The 12,838-nt window shown below is 44.7% G+C and overlaps 3 protein-coding genes across 6 annotated transcripts; 1 reads left to right on the top strand and 2 right to left on the bottom strand.

The window, feature by feature from the left end:
* Positions 1–50: 50 nt before the first annotated feature.
* LOC108628923 (uncharacterized) lies at positions 51–3,192 on the bottom strand. The gene is made up of 4 exons (XM_018031156.2): positions 1,553–3,192; positions 1,125–1,444; positions 466–1,060; positions 51–387 (listed from the first exon to the last, which is right to left on the bottom strand). The coding sequence occupies exons 2-4, from the start codon at positions 1,259–1,261 to the stop codon at positions 58–60; spliced, it is 1,062 nt and encodes a 353-aa protein (XP_017886645.2). The 5' UTR covers positions 1,262–1,444; positions 1,553–3,192; the 3' UTR covers positions 51–57.
* Positions 1,865–8,125, bottom strand: LOC108628994 (retinoblastoma-like protein 1). 2 transcript variants are annotated; one of them, XM_026816911.1, is made up of 8 exons: positions 7,509–8,125; positions 6,615–7,146; positions 6,253–6,549; positions 5,695–5,796; positions 5,427–5,524; positions 4,947–5,333; positions 3,477–4,868; positions 1,865–3,395 (listed from the first exon to the last, which is right to left on the bottom strand). In XM_026816911.1, the coding sequence occupies exons 1-8, from the start codon at positions 7,644–7,646 to the stop codon at positions 3,213–3,215; spliced, it is 3,129 nt and encodes a 1,042-aa protein (XP_026672712.1). In that variant the 5' UTR covers positions 7,647–8,125; the 3' UTR covers positions 1,865–3,212. The 2 variants fall into 2 exon arrangements, with proteins under 2 accessions (XP_026672712.1, XP_026672713.1); XM_026816912.1 differs by lacking the exon at positions 5,695–5,796 and having other exon boundaries at positions 7,509–8,124.
* Positions 8,126–8,666: 541 nt separating this feature from the next.
* LOC108629031 (Mediator complex subunit 25) lies at positions 8,667–12,778 on the top strand. 3 transcript variants are annotated; one of them, XM_026816937.1, is made up of 14 exons: positions 8,667–8,828; positions 8,997–9,130; positions 9,202–9,247; positions 9,317–9,444; positions 9,517–9,736; positions 9,805–10,749; positions 10,843–11,027; positions 11,088–11,250; positions 11,324–11,515; positions 11,586–11,777; positions 11,880–12,062; positions 12,196–12,255; positions 12,346–12,459; positions 12,554–12,778. In XM_026816937.1, exons 2-14 carry the CDS (start codon positions 9,009–9,011, stop codon positions 12,692–12,694), a joined length of 2,691 nt encoding a protein of 896 aa, XP_026672738.1. In that variant the 5' UTR covers positions 8,667–8,828; positions 8,997–9,008; the 3' UTR covers positions 12,695–12,778. The 3 variants fall into 3 exon arrangements, with proteins under 3 accessions (XP_026672738.1, XP_017886866.1, XP_026672739.1); XM_018031377.2 differs by having other exon boundaries at positions 8,667–8,912; XM_026816938.1 differs by lacking the exon at positions 12,196–12,255 and having other exon boundaries at positions 8,668–8,912.
* The last annotated feature ends 60 nt before the right edge of the window (positions 12,779–12,838 follow it).

Genomic DNA, 12,838 nt, shown 5'->3' with positions numbered 1-12,838 from the left:
ATACGCCTCCCTCTCTGTGTAACGTGTGTCCCAAATAATTTGTGCATCGATTCATTATTAACGTTTTTTATTCAACTCCTCGTCACATCGTTCGTCGACATCGTCGTCAACGTAATTATCATTCTCGTTGTAGTAGAAGTAGTCGTGGTCGATCTCGTAATCCTCGTTATCGTTATCATCTTCTACGAGATCGTACATTTGTGATTCTTTGTGATTCTTCAATTTAAGTTTTCGCTCCTTTCGCTTGTGCTTCAAGAATTTAATGAACTGTTCCTTTTGCTCTTCCTCAGTTAAGGAATCCGAGACATTCTCTGTTTTTACTTTAAAACGAGAATCCGACTCTAGATTTTTCACTGCTTTCTTCGGTACATTCAATGAAGCTTTTATCTGTAGAAAAACAATATGATTATCAGTCTTTTCGATGCTTTCGATGCTTTCGATGCTTGAACGGTTCCGACAAGGTACCTTCGTCATAATCCGATAATGATCTAATCCGAACACATCGTGTTTCATTACAGGTATAGTCACACTGAAGACCTCCGCAGTTTCACCATTTTTATCGTTCTCTGTTCCCGCAGTAGTAGCGTCGACAGTCATTGCCGCGGAAACAGTGTGACGCAAGACATCCGGATATGGATTTGGTACATGATTTTCGTTGAGGCCCAATTGCCTCAATTTTTCTTCTACCTCCTTCAATAGATGGACACCTTTGCATTTGACAAATTGAATCGGAGGAACGCGACCTATTACACGAAGTTTGGACAGCTCTTGCCTCAACTTGAAGCCACACTTCTTGAGCAACTCCTCCGTGTCTGAATACTTTGTGGACATGTCGTGGTCTATCCAGTACACGTTCAACAGTTTAAAATCTGGAGTCACTTTGATATGCGAGATTTCCATATTCCTATTCAGAATCTCTGGCTCGATCTCTCCAGTGGACATGATATCCGTAATATACTCCATGAAAACTTGGTTCAACACAGTCATTCTTCTCAGTGTATGCACCGAGAGACGCGTCTTTGGTTCTCCGTGAGAGTTCATCAACGGCTCCAGTGGACCCCTGAATTTATGAACAGTTTAGATAAAGAAATACTTAATGGCATGCACAGTGAAACTGTATGCACCTCTTCGACTGGCCTTTCTTTATAAGTTTATCCATAAACTTAAATTCTCTTGATTTATTGCATTTTGTGCAGTCGGTGAACACGCGTCGAGATACAAGCTGCAGTCGTGTACTTCGCACTTTGATGAAAGAATACATTTCCGACTTGCACAGGTTTACCGCGATATTTTATTCAAAGTATTTGTCTAATACACGTGTGACTGTTATAGGTTACTTACGTTACTTACGTTAATTATATCACAATTCGTTAGTCAAAGTATATCGTTCATTTCAGTTTTTAAACGTAGCTCAGACTCTGGACACATCAGTCACTCTACACAACTGTCGAATATACATATTACGTCACATTTGAACGTTAATCGTCTGGTTCAGGAGAGAACTGTACCATAATAATACTACTCTAATAAATTTCAAGTTTCTCTCACTTACAAGATCTGAGGAATTTCTTTCTCATCATTCCTCAATGATACCAATGATACTAAAGACCGGGGTATCGCACGAGCCGAAGATGCCAGTAGATGCCACCAGATCACACCAGATTGACCAGATACCAGATCGAGAACGGGGACGCAAGCCGCATGCTGCGTAGACTATGTAAGAGAGAGAGAGAGAGAGAGAGAGAGAGAGAGAGAGAAGGCGAACACCTTACATCGGTATTCCTCCGATTCTACACAATTTCCCTCGAGCTCCAATCGCACTTCAGGTTTAAACTTTACCTCACGTAGAACAGGTGTTAACATATAAAATTTCCGACTTTTATTCTTTCTAATTTACTTGCGAATTACAATACTATGTACACGTACGCATAAACTATTCAATAATTATTACAAGCCAATAAAAATTCTTTACAATTTTTATCTAAAAGAAGTCGTTAGAGGAACTGCCATAATTGCGTAGAAGCGAAGTATGTACTACATACATACATACATACATACATACATACATACATACATACATTCATACATACATACATACATACATACATACATACATATCATGTATCATCGCCTGACTGAAATTACAAAAACCTTGCAAATTCATTATTTGCATGTAACAGCGATGTTAACAAATCGTTGTCTGTATACTATAATTACATCACGACTTCCGTTCCCGGGAATCCTTTCACATAGAAATGACTCATTACGAGAAATTGTTCCGCACGTCTCAGCAAAATTTCTCTTCCTACGTTTCCTAAATTCAATGTTACTTTAATCGTTAACAGCGTTAACGTTCGTAATAAAAAAAGACAGACTCAATGAGATCAGAAAATCGAATTTGAAAAAGCTTAAGTCTAAAATACGCACCGCTACGCGTGACTAAACGAATTAAACATCGAGCAACGCGAATAACTTATCGTAATGTCCGAAGGACAGAGAAAAACACATGTTGACAAATTTCCTTCTTAGCAACTCGAATTAAATATCACCCAAAATCGTGTTCGCGCGCCCATCGATCGAGGGGCCGATTGCCCTCGCAGCATGCTTAAATCTACTGGTAAAAAATAAACTTTCATTTACCGTCTACCTATGGCCGTAACTGTTACAAAAATTCAACGTACATACATCATAATCACAAGTTACACACTAGCTCGGAGAGTAGATAGCTGGATCCAAGTATCGGTTGATCATCGAAATCGATAAATAGAGAACTCAAATGAATCATTTGTGCCCACTACGATTTATCACTCTTTTCTCATATGAGACAATAAAATACTTACATAACGTGAACAAGGCTACGTTAGAAAGATTAAAATGGAACTATCAACTAAAAAAGAAGTAAGAAAATGCCCAAATTACTTTCTCTACGTCTCGGAACGCGGTAGTTCGATCGAAATACTTTCAACTGCAGGAGAAAGCACTGGAAATATAACCCTGGCTTCGGTTTTCCCAACGTAACAGTATCGTATTTACTTACGTACGATACGAGGTGTCGGGCTCGTTTGCTCCTGACACAATTGTGCATGCAAAACGAACATCGATCACTTCAAGCCGCACAGCCAAGAAAGAATAATGCATCCTCGAAACTAATAGCCCGATCGACTGTTCAAAGAAATTTCTCCTCCCTTCTAACGATCTAGCTCGGCGTCCTTTTAGTGATTCTGTGTGCGCCGTTCACCAATTATAATATCCATTTTGCGCGCAATCACGGTCGTCTTTTTAATCGGTGACGGTCCCTCGGACATCTCCACGTCGGTTTCGTCGGCTAAAAGTCGCTTGCCAACGGACTTCTTCGGATCCACGGAGATCATCATCTTATTAATGGCCTCCAAATCCTAAAGGTAGAAAACGAGAAAATAAAAGGAAAGAGCTCGTCGTACGCACGTCAGACGTATGGAAGCGCGAATGAAATTTACCTTGGCTGGACTACGACTGAAACAGTAGCTGAGCTGCGGCGCCGGCGAAGCCGAGATGGCCTTCGGGTCCAGCGTACGGGTCATGATACTACTGGTGACCCGTCTCACCGGCGAACTCGCGGGTGGTTTCCCCTTCGGCAGAGGACTCAACGAGAGATTCATCACACTCCCGCGGGCCAGTCCCAATTTATTCGCCACCTCTTTCACCTGCGGCACGTAGACCGTGTTATAGAACTTGATCAAATCGCCGCGCGTCTCTTCGCCGAAATTCTGCGACGTTCCAGCCATGTTCGTGGGCGTCGGAGGTGCCGGTTTCGTTTCCTGTTCCGACGTCTCCCTCGGTGTCTCCTCGTTGCTGCTCTGCGTCGTCTCGCCGGACGACGACGTTTTCGCTATAAGTACCGATCTGTAAATGTGCGACTCCGCCTGCGGTTGCAATCGGTAACATCGCATTATCTCGGTGAACGAGTTCTTCTCCATCTTCGCCAGTTTGCATATCACGTAAATTGCACACATCAAAATCTGATCGAGATGACGATCCTTCATCAGCTCCGTTCTCTCTTTGATCGAATACTCGAAGATCGTCCATATCTTCTTCTTCAAATCGGTGTCCATGATCTCCAACGATCCGCACAGGTCCAGCATGCGTACGCTGGCCAGGATGTAGAACTTTCTGAAGAAGAGCGCGACGGAACCGGTTCGCTTCGACTTTACCGCTTCCCGGTTGACCGTCACGGTTTGCAAAGGAGTCGACGCGGCCTGTATGGAGCCGGACGATCTGGGAACCGTGATCTGCTCCGGCACCAGAAGTATCTTCGAGTTACCGTCGATGGTCAGCAGCTTCGACGCTGGTAGAACGCTCTGACCGGTCACTCGCAGGATGCTCTGGCCGCCGACTCGGGCGTCGGGGAACAGACGTTTCTTGGCCAAGGAAGACGCAACGGGGGACTGGAATCTTTCCGATGCAGAAGAGATGGGACTTTGTTGCACGTCGTGATGAGTGCCACGATCCAAAGCGATTCTTCTCAACACTGGCTGCCCCGGGACGTTCGGATCGACGGTGTCCAGCATCCCGGGCAAAGAGACTTCCTCGCAGCTGGGGACACCCCTGGACGTGGACTCGATCGCGGCCCACAACGGACTGTCGCTCTGCCACGCGAGTGACTCCAAGATCTTTTCTTCTATCTGATTCAAATGCTTGACGACGTCGCGCGAGAGCTGGTCCTCCGCTCTGACGATGATCTCTATCACTTTGTAGAAATGATAAGCGGCCAAATTGAGAGCGTTCAAAATCCACGGGAAGACCTTGTCGTTACTTTTGTACGAGTAAATAACGATTTCTAGACAGCACGCGAACAAACACTGGATGAAGATCTCCTGCGTCAATAGATTCTGCAAATATAATGAGACAAAAGTTATCGCGTCGATTCCGGTTTCGCTTAATCGTAAAACTTGGCCTGATCAACCAACCGTTACGTCGTAGTTCGGTTTCTTCCCTTTCTCGTCGTTCAATATCGTTTCTAAGAGTCTGTAGAAAAGGGTCTGGCCGAGGTAAAGCCTCTTCCTCCCGAAATCCGAGCTCGTCTCGTTCACGTTCGAGCTCTTATTGTAACTGGCGCAGAACAATTCTCCGAGCTCTTTCACCTTCGTCTCGACGAACGTTTTCACGTCCTGGGAACAACCGTTCAGAATTTTCAACAGACTCTCGCTGGACGACGTCTGGCCCGCCAGCATCGCCTGAAGGCGGATCACGCTCTGCGTCGCGGTGGACACCGGCGTCACGTTGGTAATATCTTTCTGAGGTCTGAGGTAACTGCGTCCGGTCAACGGCGTGGTTGGCGCTAAATGTTGAATTTGCTATGAAAATTAAAAGAAGCAAACGGTTCTTAACTCCCGGTCCCGCGTCTTGCGCCGATCCTAGCTAGGGATCCAAGGTACTCGATCACTCACCCCGCTGTACTGTTCTCTCTTTATTTGAAATTGCTCGTGAAGATCGCCGACGTTCATCATTTGCGTGGGAGAGCCGATGTTATTACTGGCATCGTGGCCTGAAATCGAATCAAATTTTGCATGACGCTCGTAGAAACGTACGGCCATCCGTTAGCATAGCGACGACGTTAAATGCGACTAGAATTGATACAACCGGTACATGCCGAAGCAGGATGCTGTTTAGTGCCGAATCAGTCGATTATTTCATATTGCTTCCTATCGAACATACCTCTCAGCGAAATATGTTTAGACAATTTAGCGTGGCAAGCTAGGTCCCCGCCAACTACTTCCAAGCTCGATATTCCGTTCAATCTTATTCTTCTCCAATCAGCTTTATCACAGCCAAGACAAAGCGGACACGAATTTGGTTAACAGCGAGAAGTGTATATTGCACAATGGTAAAATTAAAATTAGAATTAAAGATTAAATTAAAAAATAACAATGAAATGAAGATCGCAGATTAGATTGGCATCGTTAAAAAAAAAGAAATAGGAAGATTATATAAAAAAAATAAGAGTTACCAGCCGTATTTATCAAGGAGCAGCTCCGAGAGAATACAAGCGTATCTACGAGCTAACTTCGAATACCGAGACGACGGATACGAAGACTTTCCGTTTACGTCACTACTCTTACAGAGATTTTATTATAGAATGTATCTATATCCGATTCGGCGCAATATATACTTGTTCAAGCAGGAAAGACGAGTAAGCACACAGACGTACGATCTCACTTCTTCATTTTAAATGTGAGCAAGTTTACGGATCGATCATTTGAAAAAAAAGATTACCTAAGAAAATCCTCTCATCGAAATCTCCGACACTGAGCACGTGTTGTTCATAAACTCTGTTGACGGCCTTGTTGTTGCCATCGAAATTCAAAGCTTCCAGAATACCAGAGAAGTTCGACTGGTCCCCACGCAACACTCTCTCGTTGAACAGCTTGTCGATATGATTCTTCAGATAATACTCCTTAATTACTTTAGCTTCGACCGCGATTGCTTCGTGACGTTCACACAACAGACTGACTATACAGTTCGCCGTTTGAGGCGGAGTGTAATCTTCATCGTTAAAATTCGTCGGCAAACCTGGCGAACAATACCGAGGTGAATATAATGGCATTCCAAGTAAACGTATAACAACAAACATTTACCAGAGAAATTAGGATTTAAGAGATCTTTCCTGTTGGCCAGCAGAGCGTTGCCATATATAAGATCGCAACAGACCAAGAGGAGGTGATAAGAATTGACCAGATCATCGGAGATATCTGGGAACGCTCCTTTTACGCAGACGAACAACGTCCAGCAGAACTCGAACACTCTCGCGGGAGTGCAAGGCATCGCCTTGTGCCTTCGAGATCTCGGCGGTCTCGAAACATCATCCGCCGGGTCTTTGAATATGTCCGTGAAAATTGGCTGATACTTTCTGAATATAACCATGGATACAGCGAAGTTCGCCTCGAGCTTCTCTATCTTGGACCGAAAATCTTGCGGCATGTTGGCCATGTCCGCCCAAGACTTACTCTTCGTGAAGAAATGTATCAACGGTAGATTGCACAATTGTAATAGACGTGTGAGCGAAACGCAATTGCCTTCCACGTTAGTGCCGGTTTTTCCAACAGTAGGAATAGACGATTTGCGGCAGGCTACGTACAATGCACACCCTATCCAATGCAACTGGTCACCCTGGGAACACACAAAACGTTTCGTACATCGTATTGCGGTATTGTCAATCGGCGACGAATAACGGAGATGAACATTTTAGGTGGTTTTAAACGAATTTACGAATTCGACGATTCCTCGATAAGCCTGATCAACGTTCTTCGTTTTACTGTTTAAAACTAGTGCGCTTTAGTGGTTCGATTGAAACAAAAGCGCGAATTCGACGATGTTGAACGTCGAACCAAGAGAAGTCGTCGCATCGTAAACAAACGATGATCGGGATGTATCGGCGATTCGCAAACAAAAGACGATGAAAGTGCGGGATTTAAATTTGATCGGCGAACGATCGGCGAGCTACTCGGTGCAAGGAATCATTCAAAAATTACCTCCAGAGTGTAATTTTGTCGAATAGTCTCGTAAGATTTCCAGGCTTCGGATGCGGCGGTCGCATCCATATTCAATTTTTGACACAGATCTTGGTGCCGATTATAAATAGAGTCTTCCAGGTCGTCCGACTGTCCCATTTTCGTCGGTGAACTTGAGATAAATTACAAGAAAACACAATTAACTTGTACCAGTACACAACCGAGGTGTGCCATACGAGTGCTCAGTGCGAGGGCTTGGTTGGCGGGAAACGACACAGGCTCAGCCATGTTTTGCCAGGTTGGCGGGAAACGTATGATATAGGATGCGGTGATCATATAAGAAAAAAATCCTTAAGTCAACGTTGCGCGAATCATTCCGTTCACAGAATACGTACGATACATACGTACGATATTCTGTGCAAAGCAATCGAGAAGTTTATTGCGCTGGACAGATATTCGCATTGACGTATGTGTAGTATACATGCATAGTCGCGTCGTCTTATTGGAACCGCAGTGGAATAAGCTTAGAATAATGAGCAATAACATCTTGTTTGCACTGGTATTTTACAGTTTTGAAGATTCTTCATGGAAATAACATTGTTAAGTATTACTCGTTAATGTTTCATTCGTATCCGCATATCCAAGTTCCGGTAGAGGGCACTATCGTTGCCTCTCTAAAAAATTTTGCTTCAAATTGGACTTTGATGCAGGGGTCTCGTAATTTATCCCACGAGGCTCGCTTCCCCTGTTTTTCGCCCGTATTTCGATCCCCACTACTATTCCCCTCATGCGTGCTCATGCGCGTTCGCGAAGCTCTCCGCAGCGCTACCGTGAAAATCACTGCATACCCCCACCAACTATTGGTCCCCACCATGGTCGCGTCGTCCCCACTTTCCGGCCGTGGGATAAATTACGAGACCCCTGCTTTGATGTTGCGAGGCGCTCGTGGCGCCATCTAGCGCAAATGGCTGCAAATAAATACTTTGTATTAGGAGAATATATTTGCAGCCATTTACGATAGATGGCGCCACGAGCGCCTCGCAACATCACGTGACGTTAGTATAATTAGAGAGGCAACAATAGTGCCCTCTACCGGGACTTGGATATGCGGATAGTGACTTCTACTGCCGCCCTAAAAATCCCTTGGTGTAATGCGCATGTCAGTGTCAGTGATTGACGTCGTCTCCGTTTTGATCAGTGTCGTTGTCGTCAGTTGTCGTCAGTTGTCGTTGCATTGTCGTTGTTCATCGTTAAGCAGTTGAAAGGTGTTGAAAGGCACACGTGATGGAATTAAACAGGGCATAAATAGATAGAATCCAGGACCTCGTTCATTTATTAACGGTAATTAACAAGTCCTAATTCTAATATCATCGATCAACTTGTGACAACGATCACCGATATTAATGTCTGTCTCGTGAACTCTCCGTAAGCCACGTTATATTTTATAAATGAAACACTTGAGACTTGTTACAAATGTCCTGCATTAAACGTATTGACTTTATTTTAAAGAGTCGAATCAAAATGGTAGCCGGTCCTACGGAGCACGGCATACAAGCCGACGTGATATTTGTAATTGAAGGAACCGCTGTCAATGGAGCCTATCTTAACGACCTGAAAACCAATTACCTTATACCTACACTGGAGTGAGTACTGTCTTAATAGAAGATCTTGCTTTGTTCATAGATACCTTTAATTAAACATGTTTATTGCACAGGTACTTTAGTCAAGGTGGTATAGAAGACAGGGAATACGTCTCTGAGGTTAGATAAAGAAAATTATTTCCTGTACTTTACGCAAGTCCTTTACTGACATTTGATAATATTTTTTAGCAAAACAGTACGACACTCTATGGGATAGTAATATATCATGCTGCCGATTGTTTGCCAGCACCGTGCACAGAGACTTTCGGTCCATACGCGAATCCTCACAAGTTGCTACTTGTTCTGGACAAACTGGAGTAAGTAGAAATGAGTTCATTATGTTAAGAGACTATCGGAGTTGGTTGACGTGTGATTTTATATTCGAAAAGAATGGTCGGAGGAAAGGGAGAATGTTTCGCGAACATCGGCGAAGGACTTGCGACCGGTTTACAATGTTTCGAGGATCTACAACTACGACGCGAACCGAACACGGCGTCGCAGAAGCATTGCATTCTGATCTGCAATTCTCCTCCTTATCAAACGGTGATACAAGAATCGTACAAATTCGCTGGCCACACCATAGAACAATTGGCTACGCTCTATCAGGAGGTACACGCGATACATAGTTTTCATAGGAGTTGCAAAGTTCGTACGATAAATCGATTTTTCTTTTTCAGAGGAACATCAATCTTTCTATACTGTCGCCTAGAAAGATACCAGCTTTGTTTAAATTGTTTGAGAAAGCCGGTGGGGACTTGCAGTCGTCCCAAACGAAGAACTATGCTAAAGATCCGCGGCACTTGGTACTGTTGCGTAATTATAATTTGAAAGAGAGGCCCGTTAGTCCTACGGTCGGTGGAGCTGTTCATTCCACTGCCGCCGGCGCTGCGTTAATTCCGCTCAGCCCGTTGCAGAGCAACGATAGCCCGAATACGAATCAGGTTCAGCAGAGCATCGCTCAACCGACTCAGCCTCAAGGTGCTCCGTACAGAAATCCGACCCCTCAGAACATCGCTTCAGTTCATCAAACGGTAGTGCCGATAGGACCTGCTATGAACACCGCGCGACCTCCGTACAATCCGCAGATATCCGCCCCTCCGACTTATCACCCGACACCGGCAAGAGCTACTCATACAAGGTGGAGACCTTTCGTCCCATCGGGAACCACAGCTCCAACAAACACGCAACAGAGCAGTGCTTTGATAGCGCAATTGAATCAGCCGCCACCTTCGATGGCGCTCAATGTTACCGCGTTTGGACAAAGGATGGACGTGGGTAACGCCAACGTCATGGCCGCAAATACGCAGCAGCAACAGACGCAGCAGCAGCAGCAACAGCAACAGCAACAGCAGCAGACGCAACAACAGCAGCAGCAGCAGCATCAGCTGAGGAACTTGACGATGCAATTGCAGCAGCAACAAAACGTCCAACAGAACGTTCAACCTTCCATGCCTATAACCGCGCAGCAGACGCATGGCCAGGCTGCGGGACCGCAGCTTACAGTTTCGTGCGTCAGCCAAGCGGTGCCTACTCAGGTGCCGCAAACGGTCACCGCGTCTCAGACACAGGCACCCGTGTCATCGGTCACTCAACAGCAGCAAATAACGCATTCCCAAACGCAGGTGAGCGAGAGTCAATTATTACTGTTTTAAAAAAATGTACATACATGGCATACGGCCGAAGCGATGCGAATGATATTAATGCGATCGTTAAAGGGTAATGTAACTGGTCCTGCGGTGGGGCCCGGGCCGCAAATCAGCACGCCGCGTGAAAGACAGACTATATGGCAAGGTATCATCGAATGGGTAGACAAAGCTAAAACGACTGCGGACGCGCAGAAGCAAACTAGACATCTCCCTTGTCAAGTTTCCGCAAACTCGAAGGACGGAGAACCAGAATTGTAAGTGTCTATCGAGAAAAGCCGAACACGGAATATTATGATGTCAAATCCCCGTTTCAGGAAAGCCGACACGTGGCCACAGAAGTTGATCATGCAGCTGATGCCTAAACAATTGATAGGAAACATCGGCGGGTCCTATTTGAAAAACTCCAAGTCCGTTCTGTTTCATCCGACGCCCTGCGAAGCTCTGGAGTCGTTGACGAAAGTGATGAACTCGGGATTTGTTAGTAGTAGATGATAAATTCTACAATTGCCCTGAGTGACCGAGAATTGGTATATACAGGATTGTGTTTCAGGCCGGTTGTGTTCACTTCACTTTCATGCAAGGGACAACGGCTTGCGATATAAAAGTACTTATCCTACTTTATACGGCTGAGAGAAGGACCTATCTCGGATTCATACCAAACGATCAGACAGGCTTTGTGGATCGTCTTCGGAAAGTCATTCAACAACAAAAAACATCGCACGCTTCCATTAGACAAGGACAGGTAAGCGAGACACATTTTGAAGCGTCTTTCGGAAACGTTTCAACGATGCAATTTATTATTTACGTTTCAGGCCGGAGCCGCTCAAGGGAACACGATCACTGGACCCATGCCGACTACAGGCACTCCGCAGGGCGGTATTCTGATTTCGCAAACGAACACTATAGCCATGGGAGGAGGCCAAATAACTCAGAACGTAGTCTCGAATGCACCGCAGCAGACGTTGAGCTCGTCCGCCGGGCCACAAAATCAGATAACGATGCAGGTGAGATTCGCGACGAGCGCATAAATAAATTTAGACGACGGAGTTCGGAATGAAACGTATGGAACAATCAAATAAACAGTTTGTTTTATTGTCACGCAACAGAGTGGTATTACTGGCGGTCCGCAAGTGGCTCCGGCTTCTACGATGATCGGCCAGCAACGACCACCGTTCGCGGATGACATAGAAATGGCTAGACACCAAAATTTATTAAAGATCCAACAGCTACGGCAAACGTTAGAAGCCGCCCAGCAACAGGAGGCGCAATATAAATCGTTGGAAGTGAATGTAAGCTAATAAATAAGTATCGTACACGAAACGCAGAAACTGATACAATAGTAAAAAAATATTGAAGTCGTGTGTATGTATATGCTAAAGAACAAACTTCACTGGATTCATTCGATCTACCTTAACTTTATAGATTCAACAGAATCTAGAAGTAGCACAGCAACAGGAAATGCAATATAAACAACAGTTGGAGGTGAACTGTTTTTTAGAAGTTACAATACATTCTATCGCATAGATTCAAGCAAGACACGAGGAGGAATTGAACCGACAAAATTTGTTACAGGCTCAACAGGCCCAAAGAGTGCTCAATCCTGCTGGTATGGCAAACCAACAGGCGAACGCGCCGAGAGTGATGCGGCCCATTCCCAACATCGGTCTCAGACATCTGCTGCAGCAAGTACGAATTGTCCTTTCGAATACACGAACAAATATTAAGATCGTCGGATAGATGTATAGAATTTTATCGTAAATCGAACGGTGCGTTTTTGCAGCCGCAGCCTACGTACAGACAAGTGCTTGGAATTCAACAGCAAATGGTTCCCAGGGGTCAGATGACCACTAGGCCCATGGCTCCGGGCAATCCTCAAAATCAGCAATTCGAGGACGTTTCCAATTACGATTTCCTCGGATAGATGATTTTCAGAGTTATTGTTTTGTAAATATTTTAATCTCGAATAAATCGTAAGGTTTTCTAGTTTTATTATAATTACGGATAACACGAACTAGTATTAATAAAAGCTGTCGACGTACTCCTGTCATCTTCCAAGTCCTCCCTT

Source organism: Ceratina calcarata, unplaced genomic scaffold, assembly GCF_001652005.2.
Source record: "Ceratina calcarata isolate Rehan_Ccalc_2016 unplaced genomic scaffold, ASM165200v1 scaffold551.2, whole genome shotgun sequence".
NCBI classification, from domain to species: domain Eukaryota; kingdom Metazoa; phylum Arthropoda; class Insecta; order Hymenoptera; family Apidae; genus Ceratina; species Ceratina calcarata.
This window is presented reverse-complemented; position numbering and strand designations above follow the sequence as displayed.